Source organism: Lissotriton vulgaris, chromosome 2_1 (assembly GCF_964263255.1).
Source record: "Lissotriton vulgaris chromosome 2_1, aLisVul1.2, whole genome shotgun sequence".
Classification (NCBI taxonomy): Eukaryota; Metazoa; Chordata; class Amphibia; order Caudata; family Salamandridae; genus Lissotriton; species Lissotriton vulgaris.
Genome location: NC_141687.1, coordinates 625,776,775 through 625,785,549, shown reverse-complemented (window position 1 = coordinate 625,785,549; position 8,775 = coordinate 625,776,775). Strand labels below are relative to the sequence as shown.

Here is an 8,775-nt window from a genome sequence, read left to right as displayed (position 1 = left end):
CTGTGTCGACTGGAACTTCAGATCCCACTGCAGAACACATATGGGCCATATGGCATGGTCCACTAGCACGATGCAGGAAGCCCACCAGCCCAAGAGTCATTCTCACAAAAATCCAGGATAGAGGCTGGAACATCGGTATCATAGCCTGAATATCCTGGACTCGCTGTTCGGGAGGATAGGCCCAAAACTGCACCATGTCCAGAACCGCTCAGATGAAAGGGAGCGTCTGAGAGGGAATCGTGTGTGACTTCGGCACATTGTTAGTGAACCCCAGAAAATGCAGGAGGTTCGCCGTAGTCTGGAGATGGGAGACGGCTGCTTTGAACGAGCCCTCCTTCAAAAACCATTTGTAGAGATAGGGGGGGAAAGACTGGAACCCCTGATCTCTGCAGATGGGCTGCGACCACAGCCATCACCTTGGTGAACACCCGAGGGGCACTGGTGAGGCAAACTGAAAGTGCTCGTGGCTCACAGTGAACCGCAGGTAGCGACTATGGGCAGGCAGGACAGGGATATGAAAATAAGCCTCCTGAAGTCCAACGCTACCATCCAGTCTTCCGGGTCCATGGCAGACAGGACCTGAGCAAGGGTGAGCATTTTGAACTTCTCCTTTTTGAAGAAGTAGTTGATGGTTCGGAGGTCGTGGATAGGGCGAAGACCTCCATCCTTCTTTGGAACCAGAAAATAGCAGGGGTAACAATCACAGCCTATTTCTGGCCAGGGAACCCTTTCTATAGCTTCCTTGGCCAAGAGAATTTTGGCTTCCTCACACAAGGAGTAGGGCAAGGTGATCCTCCGTCAGGTGATCGTAAACTGGAGGCATGGATGAAGGGGTAGTCTTGAAGGGGAGGGAGTAGCCCCTTCTGACTATTTGCAGCACCCACCTGTCGGAGGTGATGTTCCGCCAGTGGTGGAGACAATAGCGTATTCTGCCACCAACTGGACGTGAATGGTCCTGGGGGATCGGACTAGGAGTGTTTTGCAGTGAAGGACGGAATTTTGGCTTGGCTCGACTTCTGGCCTCCTGACCCTCGGGGTCGCAGTGTACTGCGTCCATGGCCCGGCAGAGGTTGCTGCACATGTAGGCCCTCTGGCTGGAATAGAGTTGGCGCGGTTGGTAGCACCTTCCATAGCCACAAAAGGAGCAAAAAGCAGACACAGGCCAGGATGTTGTTGTTGTGAGGCCCAAGGACTTGGCCCTAGCCCGCGAGACCTTAAAACACTCAAGTGCTGCATTTCCTTGGTCTCCAAAGAGACGGGAGCCATCAAAGTGCAAGTTCATAAGATTTGCCTGGACATCCCTTGAAAAATGAGACATCCTCAGCCAGGTTTGGCGACGTACAGCCACTGATGTGGAAATCGCTCTACTTAGCTCGAATTGAAAACTTCGGTGCATCTCTCCCATCTGAAATAGCTTGGGAGAGCAGAATACGGTCCTACTCCGAGACTTTGGGCAGCACCTGGCAACCGTGTCCCATATCAAATGGGAATAACGTCCCAAAAGGCATGCAGTGTTCACCAACCGCAATGCTAGACAAGTGGAAGAGAATATTTTCTTCCTATAGCTTTTCAGTCTTTTGGATTCTCTATCCAGGGATGCGGAAGGGAATGCGCTACAGGAAGTGGGGCGGGGTGGACAATAAGGAAAGCTGGGTCGCCCGGTGCAGGGCGAAGGTGGCGGGCAATCGTTCTGTTCTGAAGAGCCTCTGTGCTGGGCTTGGACCAGGTGCCCAGAAGAATGTTTGTTAAGGCCTCATTGAAAGGCAGCTAGGGTACTGAGGGGGAGACACTAGGCTGCAGGACCTCTGTCATCACGTTAGTCTTGACTGCCACTGTAGGGAGCTGCAGGTCCAAGATCTCCACAGCCCTACGTACAACCATAGCAAATGATGCCCCCCTCCTCCATAGCCAGGTTAGGGGGAGACAGCATGTCTGGGGAGGTGTCTAGACTACTGGCATCACCCAGTTCCTCATACCCATCTATGTCTTTAACTTGCGGGATTTCTAATGCATCCTGCTCCCCTTCCCAATCCTTCTCATCCATTCCTAACCCTTCAGAATAGGGCAAGTTTAACGGCATGGAACCATACGCCTCCATTGGCGCCGGTGGACATCCTACACTCTCCATGTCATCCGGAATGAGGATTGGGGAGGCGCTACCGAGAACCTCAGCGGCGGAGGCAGTGCCAGGGAAGGTCACTGCTGAGGTAAGGCTGGCGCCCGCCAGACTTGGGAACGGGTCCAGTAGGAGGCCATGATGCCGGGGCCGAAGGCGCAGAAACCACAGGGACTCGTCCTTCATCTAAACCTGCGGGTCCAGAGGGCTCGCCGGCAGGGTTAGGCCACCCAAACATGGCCCACATAAAACTCTAAGTTGGGTGGGGTTGCTCCTGGCCCCGGATAGTGAGGGAAACGTGGAGTCGACCCAGGCACCCCGGGGCCTCGAACTCCAAGGATCCTACATCTCGTCACGCGATGGTTGGGGCGAAGTCGAAACATGCTTCAACTTCTTGTGTTGCCAAATACCGGACTTTGACGACTTCGATCCACCAGAGCGGTGCGCGGCCCTTCCTCTCGATAGAGACAGGGATCGAGATAGTCGAGACGAACTCCGTGGTGCCTGGCCGCGATCAGCTTGAGGGACCGCTCCCTCAAAGCCTTAGGCGCCATGGCAAGGCAATCGGAGCACGACTTTGTGTCGTGGTCGCGCTCTAGGCGCCAGGAGACACACTAAGTGGGGGTCTGTGACTGCACGGCTTGAACCCTGAGGTCTTCTTGCTAGACATCTGTAGCACACCAACAGAAGTTTAAAAAAAACCCGATCCAGCATGACGCCTGGAAGTTCAAAGGTAAGGAATCTGCGGCTAGATGTCTCCATCAGACTTGACCCATGTGCTGGTATCTTTGCAAAATGGAAGTTGTGTAGCTGCAGCAGGTGTGCACTAATGTCAGGCCAAGGTGGCAGGTGACCATTCAAGAAGTCAAGTATGAGTGGATACAGCCTCAAGTGCAACCTTTAAATATCCTGGAGTAGTGGAACTAGTGGTCAATCCTTGCTGAAGGGTTGTTTTGATGGTGGGAGTGTAAAGGAAAGCACATGGCAACAGGAGGGTTCTGATGCCTTTGATGTGGATGCCTGTGAGCAGGGGCTGTGATAGCGCCAACCCACTACCACAGCACAGCAATTTTCATCAACCCAGAGTGATCACTAATCTTCTGGCACAATGTTTTCTCTGCCAAAACAGCATGCATGTAGGTGTCCATACCACCCCAACGATGTAGGTTTTCATTTTCAAACAAAAATTTCAAGAAACAGAAGACCGACAAATAGGAGTGTTGTTACTGCAAGCATTTTTTAATACAAAATGTGTTGTTTACCTTGAAAGAATTCATTGGTACAGCTTCAGTTTCTGCCTCAATTGAACTAACTGAGGGAATCACACAGCAACATGGTCAGTTCGGAGAACCAAACATAATAAAAGCGGACATAGCCCATTTCCATTTTCACATACCCCCAAAATGGTCAGTTTTGTCAAAGTAATTTTATTACAAAGAGAAGCAGCATACAAAAGTGAGCGGCCGGCACCAGTGCTGAGGACCTGTTAAGGGACAAACGGACAAGTGTTCAAGTGTCCAGCTTCTGTAGGACGTGCACAAGGTATGCTCATCTGCTCCAAGTGGAATGATGGTTTAAATAATAAATAGAGGGAAAAGCTACGCAGATAAATAAGTGTAATATGGTTTGGAAGTAGAATTCTCATCACTAGCACCCCCTTGTGCCATCCGGTAGTGCCACTGCTCTGATGATCCTTAGGTTGAGCACACAAGACGAGAGCAGGGCCTACCAGGGACATCTGATACAGTGTCCTGTGACATAAGCGGGTGCTTCCTGTGATATCAGCGGGTGCCCCGATATCCGAGAGTGCTGCAAGTGGTTCACTAGAAGGAAATGTCCACGAATGCTCAAAACCATCCCTGAAGTCGAACTGCTTCGTTAGTCTTTTAAAAGCTCACAAGTTGAGGCAGAAGAGGCTCTGAAGATGGCATTCTGTAACACTCTACCATGTGTGTGTCCTATTAATTCATAAAGACACGCTTGCAAGGTAAAAGCATTGTTAAAAATCAATCAGAAGATAAAAAGTCCCACTTCAGACCGCCCCATATCTGTGCCTGTTCGAGGTATGGATGATTTGTAGAGGGTGCCCCCGGGGTCCCGCAGCAGGGGTATTGTCCATTATGCCTGTGCGGAAGCCATATTTAAGAAGGTGCATATTTCGGCTGTAGCGTTCACGCCCTGCAGCGTGCAGCAGCCGCAAGTAGAATTTGTTCCTCCGCCTTAACTTCTTTTCCTGGAAATTTAGCGTCTTCCAGTTGCATTTTGATCTGGCAGAAAACATCCCCCACACGGCACAGAGGGGAATTTTACTTACATAAATATCCACATGAAAACAAAAACAAATAAGGCAGCTTTTAACACAACTTTTCTTTTACACTTTTAACAATATAATTTTCCCTATCTCGAATAAATATACATCCAAGTGCACATCGTTGTGATAAAAAAAGTGTCCGGAAGTAGCGCCTTCCTTGTGGTCAGTATTATCTCTTGGTGCCCGGCGTCTTAGGTGGGGTGGTAGTAGTGCTTTTCTTGGACATGGTCGGGATCTTGGAGGGTTTGGAGGTGCCCCGTCGGGAACTGCCGAGGCCTCCCTGGGCGCTGCTTTCGGACGTATCTGAGCAGGCAGACTGCGTCTCCAATAGGTCAAAGTCAGAGGCGTCGCTCCCCCGCCGACTGCTGGCACGGCTTCCGGCGCGGCTTCCTGCACGACTAGCAGGTCGACTCGGCGTCTTCTTGGGGTCTGAAATATGAAGAGACACATAAACCATCTTGTAGAATAGACTGACCAAGAGAAGGCATCCAGATTACAGGGGCCACGGCCCATTCAAGACTACTGTACTGTGCTAGAGCAGGAGTCTCCAACCTTTTCTGCTATTAGAGCTACTTATGATCAAGAACAATCATCCAGAGCAACCAATATCATTAGTGTTGTAATAAAGATAGATCAGACAAGATTTTATTAACTGCCACCCTTTGTAAAATTACCCACACCTCTGAATCAGGCAGAGTAGCTAGAAGTAATGTAAAAAAAGGTTTTGTCAATTTGGAATGCCTTTATGTAGGTAGTACATAGCAGCCATAGCATAAATGGCACAGGCACCAAGGTAATAATATTAGCAATAAAGCTCCCCAACACCACATGATTTATCACTCAATTATCAGCTTTATATTTTGGAAATTCACCCATCAGCTTATCAGTTCCAATTTCGGTAAATATATTTAATTTGATTAAACAAAAGCTTCTACTTTAGTAGGTTGGGCTTCACACAGGAGAGCTACTTCTAGGCAGCTGAAGAGCTCACGCTACTCATTGGAGAAGCCTGGCCTCGAGACTGCTGTAGATGGGAAGCTTACGCCCTCAGAGAGTTGATGCATTACAGGAGAGGAGCCCGCTTCTGAGAGCTTATGCTTTACAGGTAAAGGATCACTGCCCCAAGGAAAAGTTGAACTATTGAGATCTTCCTCTTTTTCTCTACTATAACTCTGAATTAAACCCCTCAAACCTGAACGGGAGGCTCTGCTTGTAGGAGTAAACTTCCCTTAAAAAACATCTCCACAGAGGATAGGCTTGGAGAGCTCTCTTCCACCATCCATAGGATAATGGATGCAGCACCTGTAGCTGGTTTTATAGGGTAGATGTGGTGTGGGGTGCACTGAATGCTGCAGTGGAGCACGATACACGCTTGTCAACATCTTTATCAGTAAATTAAATGCCAACTAACACAGCTGGGTTTTGAAACTCATGTGGACGATGTGCCAGCAGATCTTTAAATTATTCCTGGCAGGATGACTCATCCAGAGCTGAACCACACTTGAATGCTTGGGACTGTGGGCAGGAACTCAGGTCAGTCTGACAGGTGAGTCAGCCGGAACCTGGAGCTTCCCTGTGATTAAGGGGTCATCATAGTATTGGACAATAGCGAGAGAGGTCAAGAGGATTACTATTGATTGGCAAATTAAAGATTTAGCCTTGTCCGGGAGCACTTTAACTCTGCAGCCTTAAATGCACCTGCAGGGAAAAGAAATTTTAACAAGTGTCCTCGAGGGAGAGCCGAGACAGCTAACAGCGGGAGGTAAAAACTCAACCGGCGCTGGACACTCACAATTTTATTTCCTGTGTGCTGCAAATACACAGAGAACCTATCTGGAAAACAAGCGACTAGGCAAACTTACTTTAAAGCTATTACTCCTGCTCTGATGCCGAGTGGAAGAATCTTTACCATCACTCAAACCCTGAATACCCTAAAAGCTTCTTCCAGCAGAAACTATTCCTATCAACTCACCAGCACGGCTGGGTTTGGCACCAGAAGACACTGGCGTGGCACAGCAGGCAGCTTCTCCAGTGAGTGATGTCCGACTGGAATGGAAGGTAGACCTTTTCACCTTGGCGCTTTGTGGCGTTACCTAGAAAATAAATCCCGGAAAGTGTGGTTAGGAACATGAGTGGTTACCCTCAGGCCCCTAGCAGACACCCTTGAATGAAAGAGCCGTATCGCAGATTGCCAAGCAAATGGTGGTCACAATTACCCAAAAACTTGCACTGTCATAAAGCTGATAAGAGGACGGGGACACCTGAAATGAAGGGGATAGGTGTTGAGGGGGCTGAGAGAGGATTGGAGTGCATCCAATCATGGGCTAAAGAAGGACTTAAGGGCTCAGTGACAACTATAAGCTGGAGGGTCTAAAAAGTGATATACAATGGTTAATGGGACTCCTCAGAAAAGGGGTCTTTGTTACTGTTCCAGACTGGAGTGTCACAGAGAAAACACCTGAAAAGGCTTATATGGAATTAGTGACCCATTCAGCCTAGTAGGTCCCTAAATAGTGGGTAAAGAAGCTCTACATAGTCAGTGACACCACTCCCAGCCTCAAAGGTTCTTTAAAAGGACAAGAGAGAGGATATTTGCGGTCAATGATTCCCCTCAGACTGAAGAATTCCTAAAGAGGACCGTAGGAGGATATATACATATAGTAGGTGAAAATGTGGCAGTCTACGATGCTTGGTAAATGGAGTAAATGACAAGGACTGCCAGTTTGGAAAGAGATGGCATGTTCGTGCAATTAGGGAGAAATTGCATGTCAGTGCTAGAAGGGAGGCATTGGTATGCAAGCTGCAGTAATCTTTCCCCCGAGAGAGCTTGTGTACTGTGTGAAAGTCTGATACTCTCCTTCTCTGGGTATCACAGAAGAGAGACAGACACCCTGGCCTGGGATCAATAGGGGTAATGGATGAGAATAGTCCCCATCTCACATCCATACTTCAATGGCTCTGACCTGCAAAATGCTATTTGCTGGGTAAGGTATGAGAAAAGTCATCAGCAATGCTCTTATGAAATATTCAAAGATGGCGCAGTCAGCTGCTCAGCACCTAGGTTACACACTCGAGTGTTATGAGAGAAAGTAAGCATCCAAGCAGGCTAAGAGCCCATGCAGCACAAAGCATCTGTGCAAGACAGAAAGGAGACAAAAAAAGCATGGCAGACACACTGGCTGGAACATTGAGGTTAGATGTGCATCTCAAGTTTAAGTCTCCAGTATCTTGCAGCCACAAATCACCAACCAACAGCATCGTCACACACCGGGACTGAAACATTGTTGGTAAGTGGACATTCAGACCAGTAGAGAAAGGTACACCAACCGTTCAGATTTTACCCCGGGCAAAGGGGCTGTATTTGATATTTATGGTGATAATCATATGAACCATTGCACTACAAATGTAAGAAGCCAACAATGCAAAGAGAACCAGCTCTGAAAAAAATCACTGGATTTTGAGGTTTGTAGTTACTTCATTTTTGTGAAACAGCTGTAGTAACAGAATCAGTGTGTGTCAGAATGAAAGATGAATCGGCTAGCGAAGCATGCCGTGGTTAAAAAAAGACAACAGATCTGGTCTGCAAGAGCCCTGGATCTCAAAGCAGAGGTGAAATGAGAATAACAGTATACTTCGAGACAACACAATTGCTTACACATTCCATATCCCATCAGTATCTTACAGTCATTACATCTCAACAAAGTAACGGGACAGTATTACCTCCAACCGAGCGACTATATAAACAGGGTCATTTACTAATGATAGTAACTTATGCCCTGTATGCTCTTCCACATGTTTCATTGACCTGGAACATCCTTCCTGTTTTAGGCCTATAAAAGACGACACACCTTAGCACTGAAAAGACTCCCACATATCAACGCCTTCCTATCTCAGATCCCCCGCTGTCCATCTACCATGTGAAGACAGAGCAGAGAGGAATAGGGGTAAACTACATCAATTTGTTGGGCTAGCAAATTAAGCATATAGAAGTTTACAGGCAAACTGATTTTGGCCTACATGTATGCCATCAAAGCACTTTTCCCCATACACCTGGGAAGCGTTTCAATCACTCAGTATTTAGATGGATAAAAGTGGTTCAACAAAAAGTATTCTTTAAGATTGCCTGACCAAACTGGGCATCAGCTTTAATACAAACACTGCAAAGTGCCTCAAAAAGGTATGCATATGTTGCAACCTTGCAGTTCATGATGTGTCAACGTTGCTCTGAAAGGCCACTGGCAGTTACCCAGAGAAGTTATTCACCTTCGGCAACAATATTTCTGGTAGATACTTAATCTTTCTGCAGATTCTTCATTTTAAGATTATCTTGCTATTCAGGTGTGGAAAC

The 8,775-nt window shown here is 47.7% G+C and overlaps 1 protein-coding gene across 4 annotated transcripts in view; it reads right to left on the bottom strand.

Moving 5' to 3' along the window:
• Positions 1-3,334: 3,334 nt before the first annotated feature.
• MACF1 (microtubule actin crosslinking factor 1) overlaps positions 3,335-8,775 on the bottom strand; it is a 1,022,862-nt gene continuing 1,017,421 nt past the window's right edge. For all 4 annotated transcript variants that reach the window (XM_086955743.1, XM_086955745.1, XM_086955746.1 and 1 more), the window contains 2 exons: positions 6,400-6,520; positions 3,335-4,856 (listed from right to left, as the gene is read on the bottom strand). In XM_086955743.1, coding sequence (XP_086811869.1) covers positions 4,597-4,856; positions 6,400-6,520 — 381 coding nt within the window. In that variant the 3' untranslated portion in view covers positions 3,335-4,596. The remainder of the gene's footprint in view (positions 4,857-6,399; positions 6,521-8,775) is intronic.